General features: G+C 39.0%; 2 protein-coding genes across 3 annotated transcripts in view; both read left to right on the top strand.

The window, feature by feature from the left end:
• The window catches only part of LOC124285544 (cubilin-like), a 72952-nt gene extending 66249 nt beyond the window's left edge, over positions 1-6703 (top strand). For both annotated transcript variants that reach the window (XM_046721785.1, XM_046721786.1), the window contains 5 exons: positions 154-306; positions 4146-4221; positions 4788-4912; positions 5346-5504; positions 6186-6703. In XM_046721785.1, the coding sequence (XP_046577741.1) occupies positions 154-306; positions 4146-4221; positions 4788-4912; positions 5346-5504; positions 6186-6565 (893 nt within the window). In that variant the 3' untranslated portion in view covers positions 6566-6703. The remainder of the gene's footprint in view (positions 1-153; positions 307-4145; positions 4222-4787; positions 4913-5345; positions 5505-6185) is intronic.
• Positions 6704-17197: 10494 nt separating this feature from the next.
• Positions 17198-19660, top strand: part of LOC124285543 (cubilin-like) — a 65133-nt gene continuing 62670 nt past the window's right edge. The window contains exon 1 of the mRNA XM_046721784.1: positions 17198-17417. Coding sequence (XP_046577740.1) covers positions 17360-17417 — 58 coding nt within the window. The 5' untranslated portion in view covers positions 17198-17359. The remainder of the gene's footprint in view (positions 17418-19660) is intronic.

The following is a 19660-nucleotide window of genomic DNA, read 5'->3' as shown; positions in this document are numbered from 1 at the left end:
ACATATACTTTTAGTCATATTTTCTTCGAATGGAATTGCTTTGCAATTACCACTGGTCAATAATTAGTTTTCTCAGCTTGAATTTGAGTTCAGTGTTTCTATATTGCATATCTCTTTTAACTGACAACACAATGCTTCTTTGTATTTTTCAAGGTTACCAGTCTTACACCAGTTGGTTGGGTACATATTGTAGTAACGTCACCGGCTACATCGTCAGCTCCCGCAACGCCATGACCATCACTTTCCGCACTGACAGTTCTATCACAGACAAAGGATTTTCTCTGAAATACATTGCGTTGACGAAAGGTGCTTGATTCTATATCAATGTATATTCGTTTCCTCTTTCATGAACTAACGCATTTAAACACATTTTTCCCCCAACATTGTTTTCAAATCAATTGACGAAAAAAACCGATGACACATCGGGTATGATTAATCTTATGCTGATGCTGGACATGATGTGTGGCCTTATGTAAAGATGTCTGCTCCAAACTCGGATTATTTACCGGCCACCTTGTAGCTGGAATATTTTTGAGTGTGGCGCTAAATAACAAACAACCAAAACACTCATGTAAATATGTGTAAAACAGGAATCTGACTGCCTTCCTCAGAGAAGAATGTATATCTTCTGGTAAGCCTTCATGTTTCTCGGATTATTTTACACTTTTTTACATTCTCCTGAAATGAAATCAGCAAAGGGTGGACTCACCATGCGTTGCTTTATACATGACAACCCACATTAGTTTTCCATAGAACCAGAAATATATACACATCTCTGCAAACAATTTTTATGTTTAAAAAATAATGCTATTGATCATTCCATTATTTTCTTCCACCTAAAAGGACACACGAATTGCATTCAGTCATACTCTGTTATATCATTTGTGTGTATGCCACTAAGGTATTGGCTACTCTTTCGTGTACACAATAAACTACGTTTACAATGAATACGTTTATAACGAACCAACCGATTAAACCAGCTCGGGATGTTTTGGCCCAGGTCACTGGCTGCATTGTGTGCTCGAATTACTACGGTTATAACGAAGTAAAACTAAAACTAGTGGTCCCTTGAGTTCGTGTTAACCGTAGTATACTGTATATGGATTGATTTTATATATTTGTTGTATGGTAAACACCGAAAAGGCATGATCATTATATATACGTACAAAAGTAGTTGGTATGGTCAATAACAACGCTACCTTGATGGAATTGCTGATAAAGTGATAAATTAAATGATATAAATGATATTAGAATTCCATCACGTCAATGACAATGAATGCATTGATTATTTTTAAAAGGAAATAGTAACACATGATATATGTATATATTATCAAAGCTTCCCTTTTTGTAGTGCTTCAAAAGGTGAATGGTCACGTATCTCCCAGAGCATCGTCATCATCACAGATGTGTTGTGGGGTAGCCTTGTGGCCGACGCCACGGGTTCGATGCTCACATGGGTAAATGAGTGTGGCCCATTAGTAGTAGTGGGGATTCTGCATCACTTTGTGTTGTAAGGGTTATTGATGTCTGAATCCTGTCCCATCGATGATAAAAAATGTGTGTGTTGTCTATGTGACCATCGTTGGATGCGTCCTGGTTTTTAACGTAGCCGTAATACTGAGCGATGACTTTATGGATGGGATCTGTCATAAATTCCTCGAAGTAGGCTAAGGAGTAGGTTGAGTACGGGGCGGTGTGATCTAAGGTTTCGAGGCAATACTCGACTAAAGTATCCATGAGACGTTGTAACCGTTCGGTACCCACGAGACCTAAACTATCATACAGGGTGGTGAATTTCCCTCGACTTATTACTCGACGTAGGGCTGAGTAAATATTGAGCCCATTGAGGTCCACCCCAACGCGTCGTAACAACCGTTTCTCGATCAATGTCAACATGATAGCTATGTATATAGACGAATCTTTAATAAGGCGGTAATACCGTGTCGTGTAGGACGATTTGCAATTCCTCTCACACGAATCCCCTAACTGGCCCGTCTGTCAAGTAGTACAAATGAGGTTCGCCAAAAAAAAAACCCAATTGAAGGCTCTTCCCTAATATCCCAATTGCGCAGATCGATGCTCATGCTGTTGATCACTGGATTGTCTGGTCCAGACTCGATTAATAACAGACCACCACCTTATAGCTGGAATAGTGTGGCGTAAAACTAAACTCACTCACTCACTCCCTAATACGAGTATAACCATGGGTGACGTTTCAAACCAGGCCACCATTGCGTTCGCCGATCTCGGGGACACGCAAGGATTCAATCAACCCAGTACGGAAAACGCCTTGTATGTATTGCACTTACAAAACAATGTGTACCAACGAAGTGAAGTGATCATCGAATCTCAATTGAACTGGATCATCAATTTTGTCCTGAACTCCCCCCTATATTGTCATGAATGAGGATAATAATGTCATCAAACTAAACAATAAGGGGATACTACAAGGGAGGTTTGAGTCTCCTGAAACATGGATGTACGTAGCACCATGACCAGATCAAACAGGTAATATGTTAGTCACCCATGATAAACAAACAACGTTACATTTACTAAGATATACTGATGTGCCAGACTCGTGGCTCAGTGTGATACAACTTTCTACCCTTAGTATCGGAGTCTTTGTTGGAGATGCACCCGCAGAAGAGGTAAACATTCTCACTGGGTTAAGCATACGCTGGCATGATCGTCATCAAAATAAACGTTGTCGTATTTATATACAACCAGGAACAGCCCCCTCCTCAAACCTCGGGGGGTCATGATTTTCGAAAAAAGTCTTTTATTGGACTCCAGTCCTTTTATTTAACCGAGCATGTGTACCTCATGTGTCAGCTTAAAGTATATTCATCAACGATTGACGGAGGACCAATTGAAGCTTATTTCCTACCTTATATTATACTCGAGATGGGATTGTATCCAGCCATGGACCAAGTGGCTCAAACCCTCGAAACTGTGGATGGTTTTCGTTTGTGCCAAATCAGCGAGGTGAGACGTCAACTGCAACAAGAACGCGACATGCGGATCGGATTGCGCAAAAAATACCATAGGGCCACAAATGCTTTGGACGGCGTGGACACTGCCCTGATACTAGCCAGCATGGGACTTGGCGTCGGCTTATTATCAACCATTATAGCTGCCCCTGTCGCCCTCGGGTTAGAAATAACAGCCGGGATATCGGGACTGGTGGGAGTAGCCCCTAAATTCAGTTCACGTCGGATTCAACGTAAAGCATCGAAACACGATGAAATCAGGGTTCCAGCCGAATCGAAGTTAAACACGATCGATGATCATATCTCGACAGAGGTCTCTGATAGCAAAATCTCCGAGGAAGAGTTTCGTCTGGTGCTGTCGGAAATCGCCAAATATCACCGAATGAAACAGGAGATTCGAACCAAGTCTAGGAAAACCGCTGACATCAGCGAAGAGGAGAAAACAAAGTTGATAGAATCAAACCTTCCTTACCAAGAACAAAGATCTCATGAGAGATTAACACTGAACTGTTTTGTAGATATCAACGTAACATAACTAAGCTGGCTCTAGCTGGCGAGATATACACCATTTAAGGCTTTTTACCTCGAATCAAGGTATAACAAAATACGAACACGATGCTCGTAGGTAGTCTAAACAACACTGAACACGATAAATACATCGGTGGACACTCAAAACAGTTTTAGAACCAACAATCCATAATTTTAGAATCGGTTTGGAAGGCGCATAAGCTATTTATAGCTTTAATGCACTAACACCCGCAGAGCCAGTTTGCTGGTGTGAAGGAAAGACGGTGGACTTCAAATACTGAGTTTTGGCGTACGAATCCCTCCCGTTGCTGTAGAAAACAATTTTTTTATTTTTGGGAAGAAAAATACTTTAAAGCAAGGACGCATCCAACGATGGTCACATAGACAACACACATTTTTTATCATCGATGGGACAGGATTTAGACATCAATAACCCTTACAACACAAAGTGATGCAGAATCCCCATTGTACTACTACTCCATTTCTGGTGTTCCTTGCCGCCGATATTGCTGAAATATTCCTAAAGGCGACGTTAATAGATGCTCACTCGTTCAATGTCACATAAACTTCACACGGACCCAGTGTTGCAGAACTGTATAATATTAATGAGATAATTCCTTGTTTCAGAGTGTGGCGAAGATGATACGATAAGCTATGAGACAAAATATATTGAATCACCGAATTATCCTCTGTCCTATCCCGAGTAAGTATATGGGACACTTATAGTTCGATTCATATCTCGAGGAACTGAAAGAAATGCACAAACAATAATACAATTGACTTGGACAACGATCAATACATGATACATTGTACCTAGAATACTTCCATAAAAAAACAATCGTATGAATTAAAGCATCTTCTTTGAGAGGCATTTAGAAGTCGCCGCTGTAAGTAAGCATGAGAATGAACAAATTCTTTGTTAATACATACGTTGTTCATCCAAATATTATTGTCCTTCCTTAAATTAACTCGGTCAGAAAGTAATCAACAATCCAGGAGAAGGGATACATACTGTGGCATTCCGTGATTAGGAGATTGTTAAATTTTAATTCCAGCGAGAATGGAAACTGAAAGTTTGCAGTCAGTACACCCTGTTGCCTAAGTATGATCAGTTCATATGACCTGTATGAAGCATATATAATTGCAATGTCTGTCATATTGAGTATAAACACTGGTTGTCAGATCATGCTATAATTAGTTATTTTTTCTGTTATTTTCATATGTACATGCAGAGCACATGGCTAATACTATTGTCTACTTCAATTTTAGCAATGCAAACTGTGAGTGGACAATCAGCACATCCATTGATGGATATGTAATCCATGTTGAAGCGGTGAATTTCAACATTGAGCACGACAGCAGCTGCTCCGTTGATTATGTACGGCTGTACGATGGTAATGACTTAGAATTAATCATTCTTACCCTAGAAATGGGTGAAAGAGACAATTGCCTATATTGAATTTAAGCTGAACACCTTAGCGACGTCTGTGTCTTTAAAGGTGGCACGTTTCCATTTACACGGATGTAATGTCCTCATTGACGTAGCTTAGTATACGTCTTGCTTGAAAGCGTCATTTGGATTCATCATTGTGATCCGTCCGATTATCGAGATCTTATTTATATTCTTTACGATTATTTTAGTTTATGTTATTATAATTGAGGCATAGAGAGTAGAGTAAAATAGTCATTTGGAATAACTAAATGTCATACCCAAATAAAAACATTATAGACTTGTTAAGCAATGTATCTCCTAACAAATGTTTGCAACATTACCTGACTGTTTGTTTAATTACTATAATCTTCTCACATGCTATTTTCTGCCAATAGTCACGATTTATGAAACCTATATCGGTCGATGGTGTGGAAGAGATGGACCAAATACAGAGACAGCAGGGCAGACAATGAAGGTTAAGTTCCACTCCGATGGTTCTACTTCCCTTTCGGGATTTAAGTTGTCCTTCACTGCCGGCGAACCAACATATAGCTGTACGTGTTTTAGTTTTACTCGTTCATTTCAGAATGCATTGCTGGAATACTGATAAAAGTGGCGGACAAAACGTACTCACTCAAAGAAGCCTTAAGGAAAACAGACAAGCTCTGTCCCACTTGGCCAGAACGTTTTTCCAGGGTTTAGCGGGTGTACATGTAATTGTCGTTTCATCGTAATTGTCCTTTGACCAATGTCAGTTCAGAGTGAAGTTGATTTAAAGGTGATTGGCACCTATATCACGCCGGTATTTCGATGACTCAGCCTCATACAGTGATGTAAATTCGTATATAAACTCTAGTTTAAAACACTACGGTTCCCATTTTGTACACGACAACCTACCCCGTTATTAAACATCTACTGAAGTCTCCACAACCATGGCAATAGCAGACAAATCAGGGTTTGACATCATCTTTCTTTACCTCTGTGATGAAGCGCAGTAGAGCACACAGCGCAAAAAAATGTTTCAATGATATATATGTTACCAAACGTGTAGGATTCCACCTCAAAACAATACTTAAAAGATCTTAAAGCAGACGACTTTTAACAATGACTATAGACCCATTTTAGGGGATTAGGGCCTCAGAGAATGCCATATTTAGAAACGGTCTTGATTTTGCCTGCCCTGCTTTTGCTTTATTATTTATTTCGTTCTATTTAGTATTTTGTTTCTTATTCAGCTGCCGCGTCCACAAACATCCCAGCCATACTTAGAGGTGTATTTGGCGGTATCACGGCTGTGGGTATTGCAACCTGCTGCTGCTCTGGACTTTGTTTCAGGAAGAAATCCAGTCCCAACGACCAACAAAAGAGGAATAGATCATATGAAGGCACCGTCTATTTCATCAACGTCCCCAGCAACCCGCAAACTACGTCTACTGCTTCTATTGCTCTGCCGTTCATGTTTCCACCACCTCCTTCTTACAATGATGTCGTGAAGGATGATCCCCCACCATACTGTCAGGCAGTTCCACTATCAGACATACAGCCTATTGTCACGCCATCCACTAGCGGTACATCTGAGCATCAAGGGATAGATAACCCAGCAGGCCCCAGTTGAGTGACAGTTTCACATGACGTACATGTTTAACCTAACGAGCTTAATAGCAGTTAATCTAGTCTGTCTCACAGTCCCTGAACCACATTTTTCCCTACTGCCAAGCCCTCTCTGCAGTGCTAAAGCCCTAAATAAAGCAAGTCTAGATTTCCTCTAAATCTCTGGTCTCCCATGGGACTCCTTTTCAATGTAAATGGGTTTGTTACTATCAAAATTATACATATTCAGAGACTAAGCATTAGCCTACAGTTAATCCCGTTACAGGGGAGTGAGTACAGTTAACAGAACAGCCAGGCGAGGGGCTAGAGGTACTAATTTGTGGCTTGCAAAAACAAGGGGCTAGGGGGGCGGGGGCTAAAGGAATGATGCCTTTTATATTACTGGAGAAAACAGAACAAGACACATTCGCGTATGCTCATGCAGTGTCTTCGTCCATGTAATTCTTTTGCAGGGGGGTAACGTTCCGTACCATGTTTTTACAAATCTGTAATTTGATGATCATTTAATTTTTAACATTTTTTTAATCATTAAGTTAAGTTTAATGAATATGTACGATGTTAAATTTTGAATATCCAAGAAATGGATGTAACATTTTGGGAATGAAAGGTCTTTCACCGACTGGTCGCTTTTTAATAAAGATTGTCCCAAACATGTGATAATTTTGATTGGATACCACACAATCCCCACAAGGAATGCACCTTAGAATGTCCCCTTGGTTGTTGTATATTTTAATATTTTGTTATTGTTTTTGTAATAAAACTATTTTGTATTTCAAATGATGCATCTTGTTCGAGTTGTGTTTATGTTTATTATTATTAGCGGGCGGTGGGGTAGTCTAGTGGTTAAAGCGTCCGCGCGTCACGCCGAAGACCCGGGTTCGAATCCCCACATGGGCACAATGTGTGAAGCCCATTTCTGGTGTCCCCCGCCGTGATATTGCTGGAATATTGCTAAAAGCGGCGTAAAACCATACTTACTCACTCACTCACTGCTATTATTATTAGCATGTGATTTTATTCCAAATTATTTATTATACATGTGCACATGTACTATTGCGCGGGCATGTGCGTGTTTCGTCTTTCTGTCACGGGTTAATTTGTAAGACTTTACTGATGTTTTTACTTCAATATAATCGACGTGCACGGGGGATAAAAAATAAAATTCAAGGGGAATCTCTGTGTAAAGGACACAAGCACTGTCATTGCCAGTTCTTTTATGGAATATGGGAGTGCAAAAGAATACCAGTATCAACTATATTCACAACACATTCCGTCGGGTGTAAGGATAGCTGTGAACATTGTACGAGTTTAACACTGAAAGGCATTGATGAACCATGTATTCGAGGAAAGGGCAAGCATTTCCTGACCTGCCGATAGCACCAGCCATTGACAAAATTTGCCTAAAAATGGAAATATCCCAGTGAAAAAGTTAGAGTAATGTACGTGTTCGGACCGTTGATATATTGACACCATGTACTCCAACTTATACCCTACTTGCTCCAACACGTCCGTTTCTTGGTATATGTCACGTGACTCTGCTAACGTTATCACATGTATGGAAGATAACCAGTGTAGTGCCAAGCTGATCAATAGAGTACATATTTATATACCCGAAAGCAAGTCAGTCATATCACAGAGACTGACACACTTTGAAACAGATGGATGGTATACACCCACTTCAAAAACGTTCTATACTTGAAAAACAGAGTGAGTTAATTAGAAGATAAAGCTACTCTGTTTTCAATACTGCGGATTTTTATCGTTGGATTCAGACCGTTAGATGTAATTTAAAACAAACGCTTTAATATCTTCATTCTGGAACGGCTGAAAAGCGTTTTAAAATTTTGGCGCGCAAGAACGCAAGGCGTGAAGGGGCCTTTTTTCCTGGAAATTGCTTGGACTCGTCCAGTTGAGGGACAAGTTGTGTAATGAAGAAAAGAAGACATATTCAACAACATAAATACTTTATATCAGGAACTGATATCCTTGTATTTGTAACAAGTAGCATATACAGATTACAAAAACACAACAGTTAATACAGTGAGCAAGAAAGATTATTTGATATTTCTCAAGCGAATCATTAATCTCCCCTGCTGTATGACAATTGACTCGCCCCATTTCAAGCAGTGAACTCACTAAGTTTAGCCGCCGCTAACTTTATTCTCGGAAGTAATTGTTGATAACCACTCTGTTATTCCCAAATTGGAAAAGGCCTGACATGGCAGCTTTGGTGTGGGAAACATCGACAGTGGAAGTAGAATTGGAAGGACTGGGCATTACGGCGGGACGGACGCGGACATGTTAGGATGTGTCATGTTTAGACCAAGTATGGCGGAATACTGCCGCCTTTGCACTGCCGACGAATCAGTGTTATGAGGACCTCTGCCAGGAATCTTAACTATTTCCCTTGCTTCTACCCCAGAATGCGAGAGCAGAGTAACGATGGTGCATCCCACACACGATGTCCGACATGTTTGTTTACAAACAAAAGAGTCAACGAGGTCATTGTATTCATACGCGGTCAATCGGTCACTCTAATTAGCGGTTCTTAACCTGTCATTTAAGTACGGTTTTGGTGAGCTCTCAGACAATCAGAATCGAGTGTCACACAATGTCTTTCTTGAATTTGTATTTGCACACAGATGTCTGATGTTAATTGATTCTCAGGTTTAGTGAGCGAGCGAGTTATAATTTAAAGTCACTTTGGCAATACGTCCGCCATATCGTGACTAAATCAAGTTATAGTTTTAATAATTAAAGGTAAGTTATAAAAATATAACTGTCAATGAAGGACAGTAAAACAACTGGATTATCACTGTTATAAATGTATAACTAGTAATTCAATCTAAAATATTGTAACGACAGAGGACAATACAATATAACAACACACTATAGATTGCCAAAAACTGAAGGTAGATCACCATACTAGGGACCAAGGGGACTTACAGTACATTTGCTTCCTGCGTGGACCCTAGCTGGATTAAGACCATCCCTTCAGATGTTAGCAATTTTTCTAGCCCATATTAAAATAACACACATGCTGCGGTTAAGAATAGTAGTACGTTTAAATTAACTATAATTGTTTTGGGACTTACGTACCCTCTCAGGAGGAAAATGATTTTACAATACTTTAATCCCCTTCGAGCATACAACCACTAGCAATATCAGTTGTTAATTTTGACTACTAATCATAAAACATTTATCTATTTACGCAATTGTAATCAAAATTTATCTAACAATTCCATATTTTTTTTAAAAGTCAATGATTCAATGATAATTAACATTAGTAAAATTATCCTTAACAGTTTTTACATTGAAATACTTATCCCTTGTGATGGAAAAATATTCTCAGGTTTAGGGGGCGGGACGTTCCCCCTATGCACGAATCACCACTTTCGTATTGAAGGTGGTTGAGAACGCCTGAAGGGTCTTCTTTGTTGCTTGTACCTGGTTTACCGTTGGCTTGTAGAATATGCTGAATTCAGGTGCCTCTCTTGAACACAGCATCTATGTAGGCTTGCTGTTTAGTAGTCTGCTGATATGGTGGTTGTTGATGAATGCGGCTGATTGCTGACGTGGTGGTTTGTCTTTTGGGTTGAGGGTGGACTGGATGGTTTTGTTCACTAAATTAGGTGGGAACTGATTAACGTTTATGAAGACATGACGAAGGTGTTCTAACTCGACTTCAAAGGCTTGGGTCGTGGGGCTGATGTTCTTTGCTCTTCTGGCTAGGGTGGCGATTATACCTGTCTTGACTTGTAGTGGGTGATTAGATGAGAACTGAAGATATTAGTTCGTTTGGGTTGGTCTCTTATGGACACTTGTGTGAAGCTTGTTATGTCTTTTTCTACTTGGACATTGACAAATGGTAGCGTGTTGTCGGTTTCTTCTTCCATTGTGAATTTCATGCGTGGATGTTGGGATTTAAGGTGATTGAGAAAGCAGATGGGATCATCGGTGGATATGATTATGACAAAAGTGTCGTCTACTTTCCTGAACCAGCATATGGGTGAGACGGATGACGTAAGAAGGGCCGTGCCTTCTAGTTCTGTCATTTAGGTCTCGATGATGATGATGCTGGAGAGAGGGGATCCCATGTGTAGACCTATCAGATATGTTGTGGTTGATCTATTCACCAATGCACCAAGAGACGAAGTCCATGCCATCCTTAGAAGGAAAATTGAAGACATATATGCTGACCTAGAAACCCATCTTACAGGAGAAAGCATCACCCGCCTCATCCACTCTGCCAAATACTCAATGAGAGTGGATGAGAGAACGACCACATCTTAGACGACGTTGTGACAATAAAACAGCTGAAGCGACAGAAGAGCCCGCAATGCTGACGCGACCGGTAGTGACACCACGACCAGTGCTGCCACCACTGTAAATGAGACCACAACCACTTCTGACGAGACAGTAAAAGAAACCACAACTGCAGCTGATGAGACAGAAAAGGAAACATCCACTACATCTGATGTAACAGTGACGAAGACAACGACTATTGCTTACATAACAGATAAGGAGACCCCAAATGCAGCGGACGCAACGGTAAAGGAGACCACTACCACAGCCGATACGACGGTAAAGGAGACAACACGTATACCATATCATGACGTCGAGTTCGTCAGTGTCATGGTAGACCCACCAGAACAAAAACAAGTACAGAACTTAATACATTTCCGCAAACTACAAGTAACACTGAAACAATTCAGGAATAGTATAAATGGCCACCACTATCGGAAGTGCTCAAGGCATGTCTTCAGTTAGATTTCATAGCATTATTATTCGTGCTGTCGAGATCTAACATGTCCCGATGCAAAGGAAAAGTCTGTCACTTGTTTCAAAACATATTTCAAGCTCATGAATCCGGAATATCATAACTGCGTGTCCTAGCACTCACATCCTAGCATATACCCTTAAAGTGTATTACTAATCGATAAGCTTATGGGGTTTAGTATTTTTAAACATAAGAGTGTTCGTGCAAAAAGTTGTCAAACCTGATCACTTGTGGCTGCACTGACCATGTCGATGCAGTGTGCAAAATTGCCACTGTTCCGCTAGGCCGTAGCTAGTAAAATTCCAGTCGGGCCAGTAAATGCCAACAGTCACTGGTCCAACTGGCTAGTACATTTTCATGGGGTCATTTTGTACATATATCACTCACTCCGAATGTTAGGTTATGATACACTTTTAAATCATGCACGATTATGACCTGATTCGTCATATTAGCAGCCTAATTACGTACCTGATCATGAACAAATATTTCAGAAATTGTGTTTTCATATTTGTTTCGGATGGTATTTACCTTTTTGTTATCTTTTGCTTGGTTTCTGCATACAGATAATGTGTTCATAGATTTATAGATGAATTTGATTGGATTTGGCAATAATTATTATATGTTTTAGACACCGGAAAACAAAGGCATGCATGGTAATCATTTAGACCCTTGCAAATTATGTATGATAAAGTAAAGCTGGAATTTGTAATGTTAACAAACAGACGGAACTTTTAGCACTTAACCAAGTGTCCGCCAGGTATCCATGTCAACTTCATAATATAGTCGGCCTCCTCGTCAAGTAAAGTCCATTGAAAATGCTCAGTGAAAATTAAGAAGATAGCAAATCGTAATGATACATCCAAGCATTTCCAGCCAGAACATGCAGCTGCGAAATGAATGAGTGAGTTAATATTTTCTATCGCATCGGCAATATTACAGCCATATAGCGATGAAAACAAGGTAATCATTTTAAAAGATCTGCCGACAGAGGACAGTAAAACAAACTAGACTATCACAAATAGATATATTTAAAACTAGTAATTAAATCTAAAACACTTTAACTATAGAGGACGATATAATATAAAAACAGGCTTTAGATTGCAAACAACTGAAGGTAGATCACCACAGCAGGGACCATACGGACTTACAGTGCCTTTGCTACCTGCATGGACCCTAGTTGGATTTAGCTGCGAAATGGAAACGATAAATAGCAGCAAGAATTTTGAGGAAAACATGGTTATAGATTCATCGTCAGCTCTGTCTCGGCTATTGGTCGAAACATGAGTAAATTGTCACAAAATACAGACAGAAAGACAGACAAAATAGTTTATTTATGTTTCACGTGAATGTACATGTCAAAAATGGCAGTGGTAAAAGAACATAGAAGAATACAAACACCAGTCCAGATGGCAAATGAGACACGCTAGACATTATATTATGTGCATAAAATGTATCAAATATAAGATTAAAACATTAAGGAGTATCACACATATGAAAAAACTAGGGAACCCCCCCAAAAAGAGAAAAAGTTATTGGGATGATAGCTTACGCCGATACATACCAACTAAAGCGGCCAGTCGATTAACAATATTTTCTGTTTGTAAGAGGAATGTAGTTTGTTCAGTGTTTGATAACTGAGCAACATTTGGGTGTAATATACTAGATTTTCTAAACAAATCATACCGAAGATCAGAATAATAAGGATAGCTAACCAAGAAATGGACTTCGTCTTCGACAGCCTGACTACTACAGTGACGACAAAGCCTGTCTGCAAGTGGCGTCGCAGGACGAGAAAATCTACCAAGTTCTATTTCTAATGGAAGTGTACCACAACGAAGTTTACCTTGAACGCTACGGTGCCATCTGGGCAGTATAGAAGTTATATATGGTTCTGGAGTAACAGTGTACTTAAACTGTCTACGGTATATGTGCTTAATTTGTTACCGTTAGGATTACCCTGGTCATTCCACAATTCCCGTAGCCACTCCTGATGATCTAACAACTGTATATGTTGAAATGACAAAGTCAATTCACTACTAGACATGTGTAGCAGGTCTTGCACTGGGAGTTGCAACGATTGTTATAAAGATGACACTGTGTTATCCCATGATTTGGCTAAACGCCGTGACCAGCTGCTAATAACAGAAAGCAATCTATCAGGTGCCATACGGTGCAGCTTATACCAAAATCGTAATACTTCTGTTCTATGTTTTGACAAAGTACTATTCCATCCCATATCACCCCTTACTGCCACATAAGGGGTTTTGCTACTTACGCCAATGACAAATATACATGCACGGTTCTGTACTGCGCTTATACAACTAAAATCCTTAGTTCCCCAAAGTGCTGCACCGTAAGACGGAATAGGTTGCACTAGGTGGTTGTACAACGTATTAAAGACGCTATAAGCCATACCTCCCACGGACTTAAACTTACACATTACCAATCCCAGTGCGCGATTAGCAGACTTCGCTATTTCTTTAGCAGTGTAATTTAAATCAAGATAATAAATTCATTCTCCTCAAGCCAAAGTCCCAAATAGGCGTTAGTGTAATCAACATAATCATCACCAATCATAAAAACAAATTTAGATCTCATAAACCGTTTAGGACGATAATGAATAACTTTGGTTTTCTGAATATTAACAATAATTCGCCAGCGGGAGCACCAATCAGCTACAATATACAACATTCTCTGCAATGACACCTCGTCAGGGGCGATAAGTGCTATGTCATCTGCATATAATAACAAACTTAACCTAACATCATCAATTTCAATGCCACATCCTAAACTGTTTATCTCATGGGCAAGGTCGTTCACATATATTGAGAACAACGTCGGCGACAACCCACATCCCTGGTGAACGCCGGAGATTACAGAGACAATATCTGTGTATTCATCGTTAATACCGACCCGGGCCGAGGTCATACATGGACTGAACTGCGTGTAAGAACTTCCCGTTAATGCCAAGCTGCAGTAGTTTATACCAAAGACAGTGTCTGTTTGTCTTTTCAAAAGCCTTCATAGCATAAATATAGCTACACAAGTGCTCTAAGGGTCCACGTTTAGAGCGAAAACCATTTTGTTCATCCACTAAAATCTTATTCGCTTTTAGCCAGGAACTAAGTCTAGACTTAAGTATATTCGCATACATTTTACAAGGGACTGATAACAAAAAAATACCTCTATATCCCAACGGGTCACGGGGTTCATTGTCAGGTTTCCTAATAGGATTAATAATGCTGTGACGCCATGCTTGGGGGCAGATATTATTATCCAAACAGTAACTGTAAATACGAAAGAGGATATCAACGCAAGCCTTGTTCTTCAACGCCTCAGCCGGTATACAGTCGGGCCCCGCCGCCTTCCCATGTCGTGCACGTGCAATAGCACGCTCGACCTCTGCTCCGAGCATTATCAGCGTGTTTATATAATAGTCGTTACTGCTCCTTCAACTGATACTCCCGTTTAGCCTTGCGTAGCTGCTTGTCGAAAGCTTTTCTATGACTGGTATAGATATGGCGAAGTTTCCTTCGCAATACAAAAGATTTACAACGTAACCGCTCACGCTCGGCAGCTTTAGCGTCATCCCACAGTGACTGTAGATTCTCAGCTCATCCGCTCCCCGCTCCCAGTTTGACGCCGCTGTGGATGAATCATCAGACGGTTCTCTCCCGGCTTCCCAACATTTCTTAAAACAACAAGTTCAGTCAGGCAGAGAACAATAGGGGGATTAGCTGGGGCATTCCGATTTGTTGCTATAGTACTAATTTCCCTTATCAGTGTAACACATGTTCACCAATCATGTCCAGTTCACCATTCGCTGTCAATAATTACATGATACCTCAGAACAATATTCATCTAATCCTTCATCATAAGGAATGTCTGGGTTTTTTTAAACATCCTATGTTCAAGCTCTATGGCAATCGGTTTTGGATTATCAAGTCTGACCGAGACAATTACGTGATTGATACAGTGAACATCAGTCTTTACAAGAAGGTTACGATGACATGCATCAAGCATTTTACTATACAATCTTGCAGAAGACAAAATCTGATCTCAACTGGCACAACAATAGAAAATAAGACAGATAAGAGCATCCTTCTAAAACACAATTGCACTCAATGTTTTCGAACAACCATTACCAACAACATTTAGATGCAAAGCTTAGGGTCATGCTTTCAAAAGAGAGAATTCAACATGATTGTTTGTATATTCAAGATGATAAGCTGGAATTATTTTTTACTTTACCACTCCCTAATGACAAGGATCCGACAAAAATAGATACATTTTATATTGTCAATTTAAGTGCACTGGTGCTGTTATTTGGCATTTATACGAGACATGATTTGGTGTGTTGATCCATTAAAAACAGATTTTCAGTGTTAAGACATTTGCATACCTTGAAGACAGCATCATGAAAAGATTTTTCCACTTTGCTGTTGGGTAATCTGTCATCACTTATTCTGTTAATCTTGATAAAAACTCTAACAGCTTCCACTCTGTGCTCAGTGAGGTATGACGTCCATCATATTTTACCGCGTACTGCGCAGCTTGATGTGTTTCGTGGCTGACCCACCGAACAAGATTATTTCCTTCTAAAACCAAACTCTTGGAAATATGTGATTGCTTCATAACTTTGACAGAGGCAATATAAGACGACCAGTATGTCTCCTCTATGGGAAAAACATCCATGCCGTCACATCAGGGAACACAGTTACATTCAATGTTTCCGAACAACCATAACCAACAGGATTTAGATGCAACGTTCAGGGTCATGCTTTCAAAAGAGAGAATTCAACATACATGTAGTTGTGTGTTTGCTTGTTCAAGATGATAATCTGGAATTATGTTTTACATTACCACTCCCTAATGACAAGAAGCCGACAAAAATTAAAACCATGTTTCTATGGTCTGTAGGAGTGCACTGGCGCTGTTATTTGGCAATTTTGTATCAATGGTGAAAGGTACCAAGTAGGTAGAACTGGGCTCGAACAGGACCTGTGTTTACAACTCCACAACGTATAGATACAATTCCTGGTGTTCTACGTTGTGATGCTGTTGGAATATTGGCAAACCGATATAATTCAGTACCAGTAAACTCATGCAAATAAGTCATCAATGAGTGAGTGAGTGAGTTCAAATTTACAGTCACTTTGGCAGTATTTCAGCCATATCGTGACTAAAACAACATATAGATTAACAATAATTAAAGATAGAGTATAAAATCCTGCCAACGAAGGACAGTAAAACAACTAGAATATCACAGATATAAATGTAAAACTAGTAATTAAATCTAAAACATTTTAACTATAGAGGACAACACAATATAAAACTAGGCTATAGATCACCAACAACTGAAGGTAGATCACCATACTAGGGTCCATGGGGACTTACATTACTTTTGCTAAATATGTCTTCAAGCGACTGCGTTTTGCAACAGTGAAAACCCCGTATCAGGCATTATACCAAGTTCTATTTCAAATATTAGTGCTAACGTCCTGATCGCATAATGTTATAGCGAATCTATTTTAAAATCTCTCACAAACCATATTTTGCCCAATTTCCTGGAATATGTGCATTGACATAATGTGTCACAATGACAGTGGTTTTAGATTACAGTGTCCTTCCTCTTTTGTTATAAACCCCTGTTGTCAGTTATACTCTTTGGCAATGAAAGCCCAGCAAAGCACAACCTCTCAAGAAACAAAATATTACAACCTATAAATATAACTCTGACTGGATCATGTTGACCTACCAAAGAGGATTATTTCGTTACAATGAATATGCTTGTGTGCTTTGTCCGTGTGTTGTTGGTGACTACCGACATGAAGTCGTTTGTAGGTCACATCCGTAATGTGTGTGTTGCAAGCTCATTATATTCTATTCACTGGAGCGTTACCTGTCTGACAGGGTATACACAAAGAAAATGCTTTAACAAATTTTAGAGTTACGCTGTGAGGTGATCTACTAACGTGAATCTTGCATTAAAACTCTTGACGGCGACAGGACGCCATTATGAACGTCCCTTGTTTCGTTGGAATAAGTGTGTGGTTGTTCGGACCGCTGATCTCAGGTGAGAGGGACATGTATGCGTTCTCACTTATATTATATATGTTAACTGATAATTTGTCAAAAACGTGTAAATAGGTTGTACATATTACAACACTACTCGATCGTTTCTTTAGGTCACGTACCCGTGAACATCCGGGATAGAATTGATCTTCAGTAACCCATGTTTGGATCGGGATCGGGTGGTCAGGCGCGCTGACTTGGTTGACACATGTTATCGTACCCCAATTGCGTAGATTGATGTTCATACTATTGATCCCTGGATTGTATGGTCCAGATCCGATTATTTACAGACCGCCGCCATATAGCTAGAATATGAGCAAAAGTAATCTCACTCACAAATTCTTAAGGTCAGGTCAAGTCTATTTATTGTCTATAGGCCCCAGGCCAGTATACAACATATATACACATTTTGCATACATTTACACAATAGCAAAGGTTGAGTTTATAACACATAGTTGTAATGATACAGTACATTGTCAAGTCATACAAAAATATATGTCTTAATAAATTGTCAAGTATTTTGATTCTCTTAGTTCATATGCATGGTATAAATATGTACATAACTGTCTTAGCAGTGTGTCGTTATTAGTAGTTAATAGGGATTTCGACTTATGATAATTAGGCTGTTGACAATATGTAGATGGTAAATATTTTGATCTAAGAGCATTATAGACATTACAAGCAAATGAAAAGTAGTAGTCATCTTCTACTCCAAAATTGCACAATGGAGAGTTGCGTTCCGTTACATAAATATTTTGCCAGCTACCTTCATTATAATCTTAACAATCCACATCTAAATTTATTCAATATTTTACGGAGTTTTCTGTCGACAATACATGATAAATATTTTTCCGGGAGCTAAAAGACTTTAAATTTTCTCTATATACAATATCGTGAGCTGTTATTTAATATACACACCCATGACTGGAACAAAACATATTGATTGCAACTGATTTGAATGCATTTATAAAAGAAGCTTTATCACCGAAATTATGAGAAATCCAAACAGGACCAAAACCATGTGAAAAAGGAATATTTCTTATATATGAAACATATGTATTATATCCCCAGTTATCATAGTATATTTGCATTTTATAAACTTCAAGGAATCTTGTCTTCATTCATACAATTGATGTTTAACCAATATTTCAAGGTTTGACACAACGCGTTTATAAAAAGAAGATACCTTCCACACTCACCGTAGACGCAGCGGTAGGGGTTTCTGGAGTTACACATAAATATCTTTTACAAGCTATCAAATGAACCTTTTCTATTTGATCAAATTTATGCATTACCCATATTTCAGCCCCATAGTGTAATGCTGGTCGTATCTGTGTATAAAATATTTTAAAAAACACACTCGGATCTTTAATTCCAATTTTGAGATTAGTTATTACTTCCATTAAACCTCTTTTACCGTTTAGTGCTAGATCATTAGCACAATTTCTCATTTTAAAAGTTGAAGAAAATATTACAACTAAATCTCTATAAGTATTAACTGTTGTTATTGGCTCATCATTCAAAAAAACACTTTTCGTTTCTCGCTAGGCGACCAACCCTTCTGAAAACAACAACATTTGTCTTATCTAAATTAATTTTCAAGCACCAGTATTCAGAGAAATTGTGCAAAATATTGAGCTGATTTTGTAACCAAGGAATTATATCATCCATCCTGTGTCTCAGGTATTTTATTCCAAATATTTGCCCATTTCGTGATACGAACATTTAGAATGGGTGTATATAATTTGCTTAACATACGTAGCAAGGTGATTCCTCTGTAATTATCTGGATTTGTCCGATCACCCTTTTCATGCAGAGGGATAATTATTGTCCTTGACCAAGTAACTGGAAAAGCCCCAATATTAAAGATATTGTTAACAATGTATTATTTCAAAAATTGCATGATAATATTTTCAGATGATTTTACAATTTCCACAATAACCCCATCAATTCCAGCTGACCTCTGAATTTTCAAATGGCTAAGACAAGAACTTATTTCATCCTCAGTAAAAGAGATTCAAGAGTGCAATTATCAATCTCGTTTAAAGGTTTATGGTCATCAAAGTTAAAATCATTCTCTGTCTTATCATAAACATGCTTGAGTGTGCTAAACAAATCTTTAAACTGGTTGTATAAAACAGATTTATCCACAGTACAACATGCGTTTCGAGCGTGATTCAAGCTTCACTAACTCTTTAGGTCACACTACACAGTGCCTTGTCAATCGTAGTACTATTTGATCCA

Source organism: Haliotis rubra, unplaced genomic scaffold (genome assembly GCF_003918875.1).
Source record: "Haliotis rubra isolate DU_JTF1 unplaced genomic scaffold, ASM391887v1 Scf362, whole genome shotgun sequence".
In the NCBI taxonomy this organism is placed as follows: Eukaryota; Metazoa; Mollusca; class Gastropoda; order Lepetellida; family Haliotidae; genus Haliotis; species Haliotis rubra.
The sequence above is the reverse complement of the archived record's forward strand: the minus strand, read 5'-3'. Positions and strand labels throughout refer to the sequence as shown.